Source organism: Pundamilia nyererei, unplaced genomic scaffold, assembly GCF_000239375.1.
Source record: "Pundamilia nyererei isolate P.nyererei 1_Seehausen unplaced genomic scaffold, PunNye1.0 scaffold00116, whole genome shotgun sequence".
Taxonomy (NCBI): Eukaryota; Metazoa; Chordata; class Actinopteri; order Cichliformes; family Cichlidae; genus Pundamilia; species Pundamilia nyererei.
Genome location: NW_005187517.1, coordinates 1001459 through 1019628, shown reverse-complemented (window position 1 = coordinate 1019628; position 18170 = coordinate 1001459). Strand labels below are relative to the sequence as shown.

At 40.2% G+C, this 18170-nt stretch overlaps 1 protein-coding gene across 5 annotated transcripts in view; it reads left to right on the top strand.

Annotated features, from left to right (window-relative positions):
• The first annotated feature begins 212 nt into the window (after nucleotides 1-212).
• LOC102209489 (solute carrier family 41 member 3) overlaps nucleotides 213-18170 on the top strand; it is a 36034-nt gene continuing 18076 nt past the window's right edge. Inside the window, exons 1-3 of one of the 5 annotated variants that reach the window (XM_005742037.1) lie at nucleotides 213-387; nucleotides 2725-3050; nucleotides 17825-17932. In XM_005742037.1, the coding sequence (XP_005742094.1) occupies nucleotides 2739-3050; nucleotides 17825-17932 (420 nt within the window). In that variant the 5' untranslated portion in view covers nucleotides 213-387; nucleotides 2725-2738. Of the gene's footprint in view, nucleotides 388-1098; nucleotides 1231-2694; nucleotides 3051-11068; nucleotides 11458-17824; nucleotides 17933-18170 lie in introns of those variants that run through there. The other 4 variants (XM_013913131.1, XM_005742038.1, XM_013913132.1 and 1 more) reach the window with 4 other exon arrangements.

The following is an 18170-nucleotide window of genomic DNA, read 5'->3' as shown; positions in this document are numbered from 1 at the left end:
GAGGGCTTCTCTAACTGTGAGGTTGCAAACGTTATTCTTTCTGTGAATGGAAAAGAGAAAATGCTGTATAGATGCCAGCCAGCCAGACAGAGATGGAAAGAGACAGGAGGAGGGGGTGAGGGGGGGTCATCCTTATCTGCTAATGCCATGAAATTCAAGACGGTGCCCCCCAGCTCGTACCCTGCACAAACACGCACGCGCAGAGCTCAGCGCACAGACACACATAGAAAAAAGCAAATGCACGAGAGAGGAACATACACATATCCTAATTTAGACAGGCATTTCCATTCAAGCACATACACACAGCATAGCAAGGGCACACACGGTTATTCTCGGGAGCTTATTGCTTTCCCCGCAAACCTTCACGAGTACTGGCTGGAGACAAAGGTAAGGACGATAAATCAAATCTAATATGGAAACTAACATATACTAGGCTTAATGTGGCTCTGTGGCCGTAGAGAGCACGCTGTCCAAGCAGAACTTTATGAATTTATGTTCAATGAGAGTGTGTCGTGATCAGTACAGACTCTAGAAATGGTAACACGTATTGGTTTGCTCTGTGCTCTGCTATAATTAAATGTCTCGCTGGTGATTCCACTGGTGTTTCCCCCCATGCCTTCAAAGATTTTCATATTGTCGTCTATAAACCACCAGGGAGTTTGAGACAGAGAGGTTTTCTGACTTTGACATTAGTCTGATATCAGACACATATCAACTTATTAAATCATAAGTTAAGTCACAGCCGGGATGATCTGGAGGTCTAAGCGCCAGGCAAACCACCACATAAACTGATATAAAACATTTTTCTCTGGTCTTTGAAATTAAGAAACTAAAAATAAATCTTTTCCTCAGCCCAAACGCTTTTCAAAAATAGTTTCTACAGCTGTATCATTATATATTATAATATTTAAACATCCTCACAGTCATAAAACTGTGAATTTCATTATTACAAACAGCAGCTGCTCGCGCGCTACACGCGAGGGGGCGGGGCTACACTCTTACGCTGTATTTTTTTCTCGCTTTTACTCTTTAGTTTATCCAATCAGAAAGCACCTGGTTGTGTAACCGTGGTTACCGGTACAGATGTATTATGGGATATGCACATGGCAGCGTCCAAGTGAGGGAATGCATGTCAACAGAAGGATTCTGCGCTGTATGTTCGGCGTGGTTTCGGGACCTGCAGATGAATTCAGGCGCTTTGGGAGGTTTCCGGGACTCCGTGTCGAGCATGTTTGTATTACTAATGTTTGAGTTTTGCTTTTTTAAAAGAAGACAAACGTTTCCCTTTCTGTGCAGTCTTGTACGTTTACTCATGATAGCACTTTGTGATTTGAGACCACGTATCACACACCAGCTACTCGTCGGTCCCGAGTTTGAACTGATGATTTTAAAAACTCTCAATTAGTAATTAGTGTCATAATGAAATTTCCTGAATAAAACAGTTGAGTGAAGAGTTAAAAGAAACGATAACAGCTATTCCCTCTAAAGTTTGATACTCCAAGTAAAACTAATTTATGAAATTATTGTAAACCACAGTATGATGAGAAATGAGAAACAGTGCCAACTTATCAACATAAAGGTTTTTATTAAAGCTGGTATATTAGCAGTGCATTACTGACTACCCTAGTGGTTGCTACAGATTGTTTAATACAGCTGTCAGCTCAGTTATTTGTTTAAAAGATATCAATAATAAAAATAAAAGATATTCATGGATTAAGAAAAGAAGGGGCTGTTTATTTATAGTATTTACAGTTCTCTGTTGTGTCCTTGTGTTTAATATGTTGATTAGCTTTCCTGAAAACAGAGCATCAGTCTATCAGAAAAAGTTGAAGCTTTAACCTATTGTCTATATAGTGTCAATTCACTGCAACAGTTGCCTCTGTGAGCTGTATATTGCAAGATAATGACTCTACAATATTAGAAAGCGCCCAAAATCAGAGGCTCCCTTATACGCAGCACTTTGCGATGGCGGGAAGGAAGAATTCCATTTTAACAGGAAGTGACCTCTCGCTGAACCAGGCTCAGCCTTATGTTACGCTCAGTTGAAAGCTGAGGGGAAACAAGGCAAATAAAAGGAAGAGCAGAGTTTAGCTGTGATATAACCACGGCAGACCGGCAACAAGTTTCTGCTTTTCAGCATTAACTTTATTTACACAATCGGTCGCTGTTTACAAACACACACGGCTGAAACTTTCCAGCTGCCAGCCGAACACTAACAACAAAACTGGAATCCAGGACCCAGCACACTTTTAACCTGACGAGGCGTGACTACGGATGCCCTGCAGGTGCGTTTGCCTCCCCTGCAGCGGCACCGCCGACCACGCCTCGCCACATTAGTTTAACAGTGGTGGAAGTGTGTAGAGTTTACACTTTTTGCTGTTCTATGCACTTTATCCAAACTATATGGTGCTTTTCTCCCTTTGTGCAACTATATATGTTACTTCAGTATGCTTTCCAAATAGAGCTAGATATAACAAAGTGAAGGATCACCAATAGAAACTGTTGTCTCCTTCCATGGCAAAATATGAGAGCTAATCCTCTGTTCAGCTGATGGAAAGCATATTTGATTTGATTGGCACATCATCCTGGTGGAGTGGATGAATTCAAAAGATTGGACGCAGTTATCTCTACATTTTTAGATGGTAAAGCTGTGACAAACGACCCTTACTGTCCCTATCTATTCTGTGTTCCCAGATTAAACTAACACAACCCTACTTGTCACAGCCACTGCTGTCATCATGCCTGGGGAGGATAAACCACCACAACAGGCCCGCCAGAGGAAAAAGACCAAGAAGTCCCGCTCCAAGGGAAAGAGTCCCACTGGGAGTCCTAGTGCCAGCTTGGCAAGCACTTTAGACGGGCAAGATGAGTTCATCTTCCCCCCAGTCGTGCAACCTCCACCTAAAAAGTCTACGGAGGAGAGGAAGAAAGTGCCTGTTGCCAAAGTAGAGGAAGAGACATCCATAGCCATCTGTCTTCAGGTGGTTTTTCCCTACCTGCTAGCTGGAATGGGCATGGTGATGGCTGGCATGGTGCTGGACATTGTACAGGTAAGGTCCTTAGGGTAGCTTGGAGAGTGATATCACATATTGAGAGTGAAAAAGCATGAAGTATGTTAACATAATAGTGGATATTGGGGCCTACTAGCTGACAGGTAAACCTTCAGGCTGCTCATTTGAATCCCTCATCAGATGCTGGCATCACCGCTCTCCAAGATGATTTTTTCGGGGATGGTGTACAAAAACTATGATTAGATTTACCCCAGTGTAAATGTAGCAGCTATGTCAAAGGATACAATTATTAGACCCTCTTTAAACCCCCAGAATAAAACCTGACCATTTTTTTTCTTAGTGCCTAAAACACAGGTATAGTGGTGTCAAAAAGTGTTTGCCTCCTTCCTGATTTCCTAGTGTTCTGTATATTTGTCACACTTGAATGTTTCAGATCATCAAACACATTTTAATGTTAGACCACGATAACTCGAGTAAATACAGAATGCAGTTGTTTTTTTTTATGCTGATTTCACTGATTAAGGGAGAAAAGTTACCCAAAACTACCTGGTCCTGTTAAAATGGCCCCTTTTGTTAAATCATAAATTAACTGTGATTAACCACACTTTTTGGAAAGCTGAGTTCAGTTTCACTAAGCACACTTGGGCTCGATTACTGGACGTTAGTGGTGCAACGGATCACGGTTGATCCGTAATCCGAACCGATCCCACTCCACGGTTCAGCACGCACGTGATCTGAAGATTCAAAAAAGAAGAAAAAAAAAAAGCGATAGTTATGGTCAGCGCTAGCGGTCCAAGTGGCGGAGCAGAGGAGTTTGCGGTACTTAAGCAGCCCTTTGCTGCCCAATCTGACCGGGCTAAAGCTATTACAAAAGCTATTGGGGTGTTTAGCTGCAGACAGGAGGCCGTATTCCATTGTGCTAAACAAGGGGTTTAAACTATGATGAACGTGCTTGAGCCACGCTATGATATCCCGTTGCGCGTCCACTTTAGTGGAAAAATCGTTCCAAGCATGTATGAGCAGGCGAAGATTAAAGTTATGGCTGAACTGTCCCAGGCATCTTCTGTTGCCCTAACTACTACAAATGGGTGTAGCGACGGAAAGCTACGTGACCGTGACTGCTCATCATATCACAGCGGAGTGCGATATAAGGAGCAGTATGTATTATTGTAGGGTCTACCTTACAATATAAAGCACCTTGAGGCAACTGTTTTTGTGATTTGGCGCTTTATAAATAAAATTGAATTGAGTGGTAGATACAAAGACTGTACTGCCCTATATTGAACCATAAATTTTTTAGAATAATTGCGTGGAATGAGTCTTGAGTTGAATGTTTTTAACAGGCAAAAAATACTTCAATAAGTGAATAAGTAAATGTTACATTTTTGTCTTTTTCTTTTTTTGCTGATCTGAAAATTGATCCGATCCGTGACTTAAAACCGTGATCCGATCCGAACCTTGAGATTTTTGATCCGTTGCACCACTACTGGACGTCCTGTTGAATGAAAAAATTACTTAAATAGAAACCGTCTGACAAAGTGAAGCAGGTTAAAAGACCTTAAAAAGGAACACATCATAGCACATTTCTAAGGTTTTGGGACTCCAGTGAGCCATTATACATAAATGGTGAAAACATGGAACAGTGGTGAAGCTTCCCAGGAGTGACTGGCTGACCAAAATGAGATAAGAGCACATCGCCGACTCATCCTGGGTGTTACAAAAGGATCCAGAAGAACATTAAAGAACTGCAGGCTTCACAGATCTAAGTTAACAGAGTATTAAACTTTTAAGTGTGACAAAATAGGAAATCGTGAAGGGGTAAAACATCAAAATTTGTCTCCCTTCATTTTACATATAAAGTACTTCATAAGTAAGTGTTTATTGTACAGGGAAGTTATTTTCACATTGTCTGACATGTAATGTACAACAGAATATTAAGGCGTCTCTTAGCAGACAGTAAATCTATGCACACAGTGGCAGGCTGTTTTCCGTTAAGGAAAGATCTCTGACAGATTTAAGAGCTAGGAGACCAGAGGCACAGCAAAATACGTCAGTAATGACCCAGATGGTTACTCTCTCACGTTAAACGTGTTAACGTAAGGAGAGAGAGCGTCACAATAATGAAAAACTGGACAGTACACAGAGACTTTATGTTATTGAATAAATAACAACATGAGCGACATAGTGACTCATCTGTCCCATCTGTTCGTCTAAGTGTGTATTTTTGTTTGTTTTTGTTACACGTGGAGGGACTGTGTGTATGCTTGTGTGTACTTGTTACCTTGAAATAGTCTTCTGGCTCAGAGCAATAAAGCCATCTTCTTCTGACTTAAGTATCTCTGATCATGTTAACATGGTGTACACTGGGCCAGTAATGTCAGAAGTTATAAACTGACTGGACGGGCAAAATAGCCTTTTGAGTGAGTTGAATGCACCCCAGGGCATAGCTGCTGCTGTCCCTGGTGAATATTTTGATACTATTACATCTTCAGTAGCATGTAACAGTGTAGATCAATAGTTAAGAGATAGCAGCCGGTGTGTGGGCTAATATTATTACATGTTGTATGTGCATCAAACATAATGTCCTACACAAATGTATGAGATCCACGTTGCACAATGTGATTTGCAGTGAACTTAGAAGACTACTATAACTTAATAGTTACAGTGTATAAAATCTTTCTGTGCTAGATATCAGTGTATTGCAGTTCTGTTTTCTTACCTCTCCCAATTCAAGTGCATAATCCTTGCTACATTGGCTCCTGTAAGGACAAACATGTTTTAGTTAGCTAAGAGAGATCAAAACATTCCACTATGTTCAAAAACCTAACATCATGTTTTAGGGTACATTATATCATAACTGCCACGACTACACAACAGCTTATGCCTATAATCGAGATTTTTCCTTTCTGTGGAAGGCAATCAGACCTCTGTTTATCTCAGCTGTCAATGCTGGGTGAGAAGCATCCATGTGTAGCTGTAAAACTGTAAAAGGAGTTCAATACAGGCGAGTCAGTCAGTAAAGCTCACCTCTGACTGATGACAGCCATACTAAGGTGAGCTGTTGAAGATATCCTGATAGATAGTTTTAGTTTGTGCTAGTGAATCTAACGTGGATTTAACATTGTTGGACTCGTACAGTTAGGGAATAAAAAGTTCATAGAATGTGAGAATGTAATCAAAATGTTTATCAGAGGAAAAGTGGGATTTTTATGACACTTGAATCTAACATAAGCTGGCATAATGTTACCTTAAAATCAGCTGTTGTTGTTCACCCGGCTCGTTGTCAACTCTCCAGAGACAGGAAAGTCGCATGTCTGATCTACTGGCAATATGTCACTGCAACAGTATTGGGAATAAATAAGCATGTTTATGCAAGTTTTCATGTCTTAGAGTGTGAGTTCTGTTTAGGAGATTAATCTTGAGGTGAGGAGGAAGAGGATGAAGATTTATTTAGTTGCAAGTGGTGTTATCTCTTTGATGAAGGGGGTCCATTCTCAGATGATAAAACAAGTTCTCTTCTAGTCCCCATTTGGCATACTACATACATGGCCTGTCTCTACCATTTATGTAAAACACCATTAGTTGGAAGAAAATGATGACTTCCAGAAACTGCAAACTCACTCCTATATATTATTAATAGATTCATTACATGTTTATGAGAATGCAGTTTATTTGAAAATGTAGTTACACACTGCTGTACATGTACATAGACTATAGGATACTTTTTTTTTCTATTAAATGACCTCAAAAATTTGTGACTATACCTTTAACCTTCCCATCAGTTCTTAATTAAATGTCAGTAATATCCTTGGTCAAAATACCTCAAGAATATAACTGACTGATGGCTGTGTTTTCTACACAATGGTATAGAATCATACTGTAGGATACAGTATAGGAATATAAGGTGGAAATAGTGAGATAGTACATTTAATAATGAGTTTGAGCTAGCCGTGTCTGTCCTGTGCCAGGTGTCCCTGGCTTATAGTCTGCAGCCATCTGAGCTGAGGGAAATCAGACACACTGCTGTCTGCTCTATGATGAGCTGGTCTCTCTCTTCCCCTCCGTCCTCCACTGATAAGCATACGTCTGTCCTCATATGGCTACTTCCCTTTACTCCATCTGTAGCTCATCAGTATTTCTTCCCACTCTGCAGTCTACAGTATCAGTTTCCCTCCTGCATCAGATGGAAGATTAGTCATGAGCTTGGCTGGGAGCTGTGTCTCAAAGCACAGCGGACGCACAAGGACGTGGAGAGTAGCCGATCTAAAATGTCGATAAAGATGGCAACGCTACACTATCAGCAAAAACCATTGTTACTGTGGCCTGTGATGGTAGCTATTGTCTAAACAACCACATCCTGTTGGCCTGTCTTTCAATTACATCCAACATGCAATTTGTTGGGGTCTTGTTCACAACTGACGGGAGAGGGGAATGGGTGACTGACAGATGGATTGGTGCTGCGCCTGCAGTGATGTCTGTCGCTGTAAAGAGAGAACGAGGCGTAAAAGTGAAGCTCCCGATTGTCTGGCTGATCTACGTCCCCACTCTCACCTATGAGGGGACAAGCAGTGGAAATGAGCGTTCTCCAAAGGGTTGCTGGCCTCTCTCTTAGAGATGGGGTGAGGAGTTCGGCCGTCCGAGAGGAGCTCAGAGTAGAGCCGCTGCTCCTCCACATCGAAAGGAGCCAGTTGGAGTGGTTCGGGCTTCTACAAGGATGCGTCCTATATGCCCCCTCGGTAAGGTGTTCTGGCCTGGTCCCACTGGGAGGAGGCCCTAGGGCAAAGACACGTTGAAAAGATTATATCTCTTGGCTGGCGTAGGAATGCCTTGACGTTGCCCCAGATAACCTGGAGGAGGTGGTCAGGGAGAGGGAGCTCTACCGCCACAACTCGGCCCTGGATAAGCGGAAGAAGATGAAGTAGATGGATGGACAGACGAAGGCAGTGCCATTTGTGTCAGCTTCTCTTTGTTCTGTTGGTTGGCTTCCAAATTAGAGCTCTATAAAAGCTCGCTCCATAAAATGTGAAATTAGATCGTCCATACATTAGACTATCGCAAACATGCAATATTTGACTTCTTTAAATTACAGTTATGGTGGTTAAATGAGACTTAAATGTTAGTTGGACAGGCTCCCAGAAACTGTTATAGTTATAAATTCTTTGAATACTTGAAGCAAACAAATGGGCCAGTGATGCATCAATCGTGTTGATATCTAGCAGCATTTAGGCTAAGAGTTTACCATTAGCAGTCATTACAAGTCTTACCCAGTGTCCCCTGCTGTGTAAGTGCAAGTGTCTTTTATCTTCACTGAAACACTGAAACCCATCCCACTGCTGTTTTAGTTTTCACTGTAATTCAATCCAAATGTTCACATAAAGATATGTATAAAAAAAAAAGAACACATCTTGATAGATTTGTAATGAATACACATTACAAAAGTAACTGAGTATCCTTAGCATTTGTGTTTAAACAAATGCTAAACATTTGTTTAAACAAATGTTTAGCATTTGTTTAAACAAATGCTAAACATTTGTTTAGCATTTGTTTAAACACTCATTTTTATTTTTCAAGATATTTAAAAATTAGATCATAAAAAAAATTCTGTATTTAATGCTAGTGTTTAAAATTCTAATTTTCACTGGGCCATATTTTCTTTGATTTTGGGTTGTCTGAGTTTCTCATCAGCCAATCCATGACTATTTCTTATGAGACTTCAATGATGAGTGAATGAAGCAACTTAAGGGTCAGCATCTCTCAGGTCCTGTGCTGGATTCCTGTTCTATAAGGACTTGATTTTCACATGTTGTTCATCTGCTGTAAATAAAATTTAGGTTTGCTACTTCTTTTTGTCCTCCAACTGACCAGTTTCCTCAAATTTCTTAAGTACACACTGCACACCATGCTGAGAGATTTCAGCTAATAGAACTTTGGAAAACACCTTGCTGTAATAAAAATATTTTGTTATATCTATCAGACTGCATTATCTGTGGGATTTTTCACAGATTTGGCTAAAGAAATGAGAACAATTGATGAGTTTCTGTAAAAGGCTGCTAGGAACAAAGTGACTAAAGATGCAATTTAAAATTGGTTCAGTCTCTAGGTAGATACAACGCTGGTTTATTCATTGGTAAGCAGTTCAATAATAACAAATAACAAAAAAGTGCCTTGAAAATGGTCCTCTGAAAAAGGGCTGGACCGAAAATAAATGAAACGGCAGCCAATGTCTGAAGGAAAACTTTGAAAGACCTTCACAAAGCCTGGAGAACTATTGCTTAAGACGACCTTAAAAAATAAGTGTTTGGCTCCTTGGAAGCAAAATATAAAGAAATGGGGCTCAAGACTTTTGCAAAGTAATGTACATCCTGTAAGAAGAATTAGAAGCTTTTTACATTGTTGCTGCTAATCAGTTGCCTTGCTTGTCAAATCAACCTCAGCAGTTTCCAGAAGAAACACATCAGTGTTATTACACAATGTCGAAGTGATCTGAGACTATAGCGACTGCAATTTATTTAATTCTATTTAGCCAATCCAAAACCTTATTTCTTGTATTCAAATGATGTAATCTTATTTTTAACCTGTTAGCAGTCGGACGTACCGCCCACGGTACATTGGATGGTTTAGGGGACTAATTGTAAATTTGTAGGACTGCTAAGGGGTTAATGTGGCACTTTATAGATTTTACATGTAGAGTTTTTTTTACATGTCATTAATTAATATATTGTGTATGAAAACATTTTCTTTTCTTTTTTTGTGAACAGTATGCATTGAGAGGAATGATTTTTAGTTTAAGACCTGAAAGATGCCTGGAAATCAGTAGTTGTACAGTATGTTTGTTTGCTCTTAAATACGGTGTTCCAAAACGATTATAGCAGCTAGAACAGAGGTAAAAGTGGAAGGAAAAGACGGAGGGAAAGAATGAGTCACGATACAGAGATATGGAAACGACTGAAAGAGGGATGTGAAATGCAGCTAGACTGTTCGACGTAGAACGATGGATGCCATACGCGGGAGGGAGGGAGGATAAGAGGCAGACACGCAGCAAAAAATAGCTTAGAGGGAGAGTGCGTGGCAGAAAGCTGGTCGTTTCTCTCGTGAGTTTGCACAGGGCAGACAGCCCTGCCTCTTTCTGTGCTACGTCACAGCAGAGCTGAGTGAGCAGGACTACCCTGATGCTGAAAGGAGGAGAGGAACACTTTAGTCTGCTCAAGTGGTACTGTGTGCTGCATCTCATCTGTGGATCTCCTATTGACATCACAGAGCTCACCTCGCCAAATAAGAGATTAGGCTCGTATATCAAAGATATAAAGTCTTCCTCCTGTTTCTAAACTCTCAAGACCTTTTGGACTGTTCTTCATCTTTTTGCTCCTGTCACTCATTCAGCTGTCACTCCGAGCTCTGGGTTCACAAGATACAGCTGTGCCTTTTACACTGGAGGTCAAGTAGATTTAAAGCTGGATCTTATCAACTGAGGACTCCAACAAACAAGAAACTCAACCAGAGGATTTATTTGATTCTAGAGTTGTTCAGGACAACTGGAGGACCACTGAATAGCTCAGCATTAATTTACTGGCATAAACCAGTCTTATTTTTAATGTTAGTTTTTGCAGGTTGTCGGGTAAACTTAAGACTTTGACTGCAGATGTGGATCATCTGTGCTTGTGGAACATTTTGACTGATGAATCAGAAATCGTGTTAATGATTGTTTTCCCCAGAGGTGCCGGCAAATGGATACCTCATCACTGCTGACTCACCATTGGTCCAAAGATGCCATGCTCCAGCTCCCTCAAGTTGGAGTTAAAGCTTTTAAATGTGATTCTGCCTGGGAAAACATCATTGATTGGAAGGAATGAAAACATGACGAATGTCTCGCTTGCTTGAATAGATATCGGATCTCCAGTTTGGTTCAAAGGGATGCTGAATGTTTATCTTCTGTACTGCCAAGAATGATGCAAGAAGTAGCTGTCATCTTTGGGTCATCCCTTGAGAGCAGAACATATATATGCTCCCAAATGCTGCCTCTCATTTCTTCAGGAAGAGCCTTAGGAACTGCTTGAAACATTTCCCCTGTTTTAAACCAAGGACAAACTCATTTATTATTTTCATCTTTGGTATTTCACTTCCTTACTTTATTTTGACCCCTTAGACCTTTTTTATTTTTAATCCGAGTTTTTTTTTCCTTTGTAATGAAGTTACACTTACCATGGGATAACTAAACATCAAACTAAGTGCTTTGATTAATCTCCTGTACAACATGGTTGTGACTCGTCTGGAGTTGGAGCTACGCTACCAAGGCAAGAAGTTACGTGGCGTGACCTGGAAGCTGACTCGATCAGAACATGGTTTCCTACCAGAGAGCTCTTGGCTCATTGGGGCGCAGGTTATCGTACCATACCTCATATCAGGACTTGGAATGGTCTCCGCGGGTATCGTTATGGACCTTATACAAGTAATTATCCAAGAATAATGTGAATAGATGTGTAGAGTTGGGTACCATCGGAAGTATTTTGATTATCGTGTCATGATTGTTGCTCAAGGGCACCACCTTCACGTCATACTTCCCTTTTTCTATAAAGAGGTGATCTTTCGTAGGTTAACCTGAAAGTGGTGTTGTATTGGAGTAGGTGGAATAACTTTTGAATATCAAAGAGATCAAAGAATATTTGAGCAAGCTCCCTACTTCACTAATTTTGATTCCCAGTGCTGAAAAACAAGCAGTGAAATTTGAGACCCAGTCCTGTTAATGGATGTTTGGGAGAAATGGACTGACCTCACTTATAGATTCTGATTGTGGGATGTTGTGGAAAGGTGGGTGGGTATTTGCATACCGAGTACAGACACGTATTGACAGCTGTTGCTATGAAGAATAGATAAACGGTCTAGTCGGAGAAAAAGACCTTTTTGTTTTCCTGCCCCTCAGGTATTCACAAGCTTGAATTAGTTCAGACTAATGCTGGCCTTAGTTAAATATAAGATATTTGTCTCAGCTACCTTTTTTGTGACTTGACCTGCTTTCTGAACTCAGTCCGTGTTGTTGAGAGCCTTAAAAGAAAAACCCTGAACTGGTTAAACAAGAAATGTGTGTGTTGTGATTGCACATGTGTGCACAGCTCTGCCGGTTCACCGTTGACAGTGCTTTTTTCTTATTAACAGATGGAGTCTTGTGTTACATCCACCTTTCTGAGCTTTCTAAATCAGATTTAGACCAGAGAGAGAGACGAGAGCCTTGGGATTGCATTGAACAGTTAATTCAATAAGTGGTTTGGAGATGAGAGAGAGAAAAAGAAGGCCAGAGAGGGAGATGACTTTGTATATACATTGCATCTCCCTTGAAATTGTCACCAAGTTCTTTACTTAAAAAGGTAAAAACAAAAGTAAAGGGCTTATGTCATCCAGGTCATAGTAATTTAATGATGAGAGGTGAAACATCTTCAAGAAACTTAAAGAAGGCCAGTCACTTTTCTTTCCAAGCTCCTTAAAAGTAAAAAAACCTTGTCACAGTTGAAGTGTTCCTCATGCATTGCTTTGAAGCTGATGGGTAGTAGTTCTGGTTACCTAGGTAACCCTCCAGTGTATTCACTGCCCTGTCATATGTCCATCCCTGGTATTCTGTACTGTTATGGGAATTCCCCTCAGTCATTCTATGTTCAGACTTGGAACGTACCAACTTTGCATCACCAGCATTTTGCAGCATAAATAAAGAATGGTTCAGGGTCACCTGATCCAGACACATAACTGGTATGGCAGTCCATTCTCCCTGCAGCACGGACTACACTGCCCATGTGGCTACATTCTTTAGGGCGATGCCTGTAACACTCTGCCTATTGCCTTCATATTAAATATTTTTTTAATAATATTTTTTTTAAATATTCCTTCACGTCATTATGCGGGCTGCAAGTAGGGGTGACATGAGATTTGACACACAGGCATTAGAACCTCTTAATTGGTGTTTTGTTTGGGTTTCCACCGGCGTGGAATTACCAAAAATAGAAAGAGCATAGTCTAACATATGAAACAGGAAAAGACCGCCGTGTAATCCATTCATTTCAACAAATAATAATAATAATAATAATAATAATAATAATATTAATACAGTTTATTTGAGGGCACCTTTCAAAAACCCAAGGTCACCTTACAAAAGAACAACATTAATAAAAGAAGCAATAGTCATAAAATAAGTTAAAATTGCAAAGCAGAACTTGACAACAGGTAAAATCAGCACCAAAGCGAATAAGCCAGTTTGAACAGATGTGTTTTGAGCTGTGACTTAAATGCGGGAAGAGAGTCCATATTTCTTATGGCTGGAGGAAGAGAGTTCCAGAGCCGAGGAGCAGAGCGACTGAAGGCTCTGTTCCCCATAGTGGTAAGATGTGCGGACGGAACAGTAAGATGAATAGCAGATGAGGATCGGAGAGGGCGGGAAACAGTGGTGATATGGAGCAGGTCACACAAATAGGAAGGAGCAGATTTATGGATATACTTGTACGTGAGAAGTACGATTTTAAAGTTTATCCTGGCTTCTATGGGCAACCAGTGAAGCTGCTGAAGAACTGGGGTAATATGAGCTCTTGACGGAGTTCGAGTTATGACACGAGCTGCAGAATTTTGAAGAAGTTGGAGTTTGTGAAGGGACCTTTTAGGGAGACCAAATAAGAGGGAATTGCAGTAATCAATGCGGGACGTAATAAGACTATGGACAAGGATGGCAGCAGCATGGGAAGTAAGGAAGGGGCGGAGTTGGTTAATATTACGTAAGTGGAAGTATGCAGACCGGGTTATGTAATTAATGTGGGACTGGAATGAGAGAGTATTATTAAGTATGACACCCAAACTCTTAACCTGAGGGAAGGGAAGGGTGGGGGAACGTTCAATGTTAATGGAAAAACTTGGGATTTGGTTAAGATAGAGGCTGTGCCAATGAGTAAAAATTCAGTTTTATTACTTAGTTTAAGAAAATTGGAGGAGAACCAGGATCTAATCTCGATAAGACAGTTTGAGAGGGAGGGAGGTGGGAGGGATGAATTGGGGTTAGAAGAAATGTAGAGCTGGGTGTCATCGGCATAACAGTGAAAATGTATATTATATTTTCGGAATATATGACCAAGATGGAGCATGTAAATAATGAATAAAAGGGGCCCTAATACCGAACCCTGGGGCACACCAGCAGAAACAGGATGGAGACTTGAAGAATGGGATTTAAATTGGATAAACTGAGTGCGGTCTGAGAGATAGGAGGTGAACTAGGCAAGGGGGGTATGACTAATGCCAATGGATGCTAACCGGTTCAGGAGAATATTGTGAGAAATGGTATCAAACACCGCACTAAGATCAAGAAGGATGAGGATGGATAGGAGACCAGAATCAGCCGCCATCAGAAGGTCATTAGTAATCCTTAACAAAGCTGTTTCTGTGAAATGATTGGGGCGTAAACCAGATTGAAATTGTTCATAGAGATTATGGTTATTGAGGTGTAAGTGAAGCTGAAAGGCAACAACTTTTTCAAGAATTTTTGAAATAAAGGGGAGATTTGATATAGGGCGAAGATTATCAAAGTTATTGGGGTCTGCACCAGGCTTTTTGAGAGTTGGAATAACAGAAGCCTTTTTCAGTGATTCAGGAACGATTCCAGTGTTCAGGGAGGAATGGATAATACTGGTTATGAGAGGAGCTAACGAGGGAAGACAGGCTAACACAGTGGGAAGAGGGTCAAGGTGACTGGTGGATGATTTAGATTTTATAATAAGATTAGATACATCAGATTACAAAGTAACTGTAATCTGAATACCACCTTTTTAAACAGTAACTGTAATGGAATACAGTTACTCATATTTTGTATTTTAAATACGTAACGCCGGTACATGTATTCCATTACTCCCCAACACTGCAGATAGTTCATAATAATACCCCCAGAAATACATGTGCAACAGAATCGGTCACAAAAAAACCCACACCTGAGCTTCCTCCTTTTTGTCACTGCGGGCTCTTTAAAAATACAGACTGTACTTTTTAAAATGTCATTATTGTTTTTAAAACCCAGTTTGTCATTAATGGTCAAAGTGGTGAGGGGACCAGAAAAACTATAGAGTACAACATTAATAACAAAACATGAGCAACCAGACTTTTAATGTAATGAAGCAAACTTAACACATTACAAATCCCCAGCAAATATTTGGCTTGAGACCTGGCTTGTAATTGGCTAAAAGAAGTGTATTTGTTACACAGAGATACTGTTAGTAAAGGAAAAACCTGTTATTATAGACCGAGCATAAAATACTGAATTCTTGAGTGTAAAATTTTCTGAAAATATCATTTTTGTGTGTCTGAAGTACCTGAATCAGTCAGCGACAGCACCAACATTAGAAAGTCCCTGGAAGTCTACAGTAGCACTGAGCTGGCTTATGTTGGCTTTTGTCCCATCACACTTGCACTCACAGTCAAGCAGCAGTAGCAGCAGTATTATAGCAGAAGTGGGACATGTCCCAAGATAGCCTCTGTGTATGACAGACGTCAGCCAGATTTAGCAATCCAGAACCTGAGAGGAATTGGTATGAATAGAGATGCACTCACACCAGCACACACACTCCTCTACCATTGACAAGACTGACATTCAGTTCTCTTATTCCCTTGTTTGGATCCAATCACCTTCATCACCTGTTCACTATTGTTTAAATAGGTCAGGAGGCAGAAATGATCCAATTGGTTGCAAACACTAGAGAGTGCAGAATATTTAAAAGAGCAATAGTTAGCACGTTCATAATGGTTAAAAAACATTTAAAAATGTGTTTGGGTCGTTCTTGTATGTGACAAACCACTGGCTCTGGTTAACTAAGCTAGCTAACTGGCACACAGTAATCAGTAACTGATGGGTTAATTAATATTTGTGTTCCAGGAGTTGGAAACAGGAGAGATAATGAATTACTGCTCATCAATATGTAGCTCCATTTGTAGGGTTCAGAACATCATGGAAATGATTCATAACCTTTAAGAATGGAAAGGGCATGATATTTAGATTGACCTGTACCGAAATGACAAAGTGTGAAGAAGGCATGTCATAAACATACTTCATCACTTATGAAACAAGTCAGAGGCAGTGATGGACATGCATAACTTCCAGTGGAAGTGGGTTTCTGACATTTGATGTGACAGCCACAGAATTCAGAGGAATATAAAAAAAAAGCTCTGCTAGAACAGGGTCAGTCGAATAAAGGTTAAATTCATTCTTATATTAAGTCTTGTCACTGCGCTTTCTTTGTAAATACTGACAACACATATCAAAATCCTTCAATAATAAATCTAATAGGCACTAGGTTATTACTCACAAATCCCGAAACCCCAACATTCAGACGACCCCTTTGATCAAGTACTTGGCAACAGCAGGAAAGAAAAACTCCCTTTTAACAGAAAGAAAACTCTGGCAGAACCAGGCTCAGGGAGGGGCAGACCTCTGCTGTTACCTGTTGGGAGTGAGGAGAAAGAGAAGAGGATAAAGGAAAGAATAGAAAGATATAAGCTATATAAGCATTTTCTAAAAGGAAGGTTTGAAGCCTAATCTTAAAAGTAGAGTAGGTGTCTGTCTCCTGAATCCAAACGAGGAGCTAGTTCCACAGAATCGAGGCCTGAAAGCTGAAATCTCTGCTCTCAGACTGCAGGTTTACTTTTGGTTCTCAGAGTTTCTAAAAGTAGAATTGGAGGAAAAGTGCTGTATTAGAATATTGTGGTACTATAAGTTATTTAAGATGTGATGGAGACCGATTGGTTTGGATTTTGCGTCTGAGAAGAAAGAATTAAAATAAATTTCTGGATATTTTTTGTGCTTATTGTGCTCTGTCCTTTGAACCCAGTCCTCTGTAAAAGCCTCGTACCACAGAGAGACAACCATTCAAGCTTAATCATACTCCTTGCTGCCAATTTAGAATCTGTTGGCTCCATGTAACTCTGAATTCAAGTTGACTTTAGGCTCTGCAAGGTTTATTATAGGAATGCGATCCCCACTATATATATATAAGAGCTAAAGATTTATAGTTTCATGGTTCCCACACTGTGGCTCCGAGTACATCTGAAGTTTAAAAGCAAGAAAGAGAAATTCTATAACTTCTCTGTTTTCTTCAACATGCCATCCAGGATCAGCTGAGTCAGCTAGTTAAGAAGCTCATGTAGGTGGTTGTACACCTGCATAGGTTATTTCTCCCCTCTGACGGGAGCTATATTTGTTGCAGAAATTAATCTTTTGAAGTTCACACAAGGATGTATTTGCTATAAAACAATAGTCTTCACTGAGAACAAGCTGTTTTTTTAAACATGCTAGCAATAAATAATATATTATGTCTAGCTCCTGTTATATTATATTTTATAATTGACTACGTCACCTATTTAACAAAACGTCTTATCAAACTTTTACTGACCTACTTTGTCAGTCCCCTCCACTCTTCCTTCCTTCCCTCCCTACGTGGCTGTCACATCTTCACATCATTCTGCTCTTTGTAGCTGTGTTCTTGTATAATCGCATTTATTTAAAGATCTAAACCATCATGAGGCGGACTCTGTGAACTGCACGTGTTCTAAACCCAGTGAAGCTGCACGGTATGGCGTGGCAGCGAATGCTCAAAGGAGTGGAAACAGAAAGTAGGCTACTGGGTTAGTCTAGAATATCTGATTGTCTTTTGTAATTCCATAAAGAAGTTTAATCAGGTGCAGTTGTTTTTATAATGGGAATATGTCAGGCATTATTAGTAGGAATGTTTGCTTTGGTTTTGTATTTTTTGCACTGCTCTGTAATTGTTTATTCAGTATCTCATTACACAATGTGTGTGTTCCAGCACTGGGAGGTGTTTAAGGTGATCACAGAAGTTTTCATCCTGGTTCCAGCTCTGGTTGGACTCAAAGGAAACCTGGAGATGACCTTGGCTGCTCGCCTCTCTACCGCTGTAAGAAAGTCTAAGGGTTATGTTATAAATTATCTTATGTTATCTGTGGTATGAGCATAAATCGAATTGAACATTTAACCTCATAATCCCCTCATCCTCTAGCTCAGAGTAGCTCCTCAGAAATACAATGCCTCTATAACATCTACAGCGGCTTGCAAAAGTATTCGGCCCCCTTGAACTTTCCCACATTTTGTCACATTACAGCCACAAACATGAATCAATTTTATTGGAATTCCAC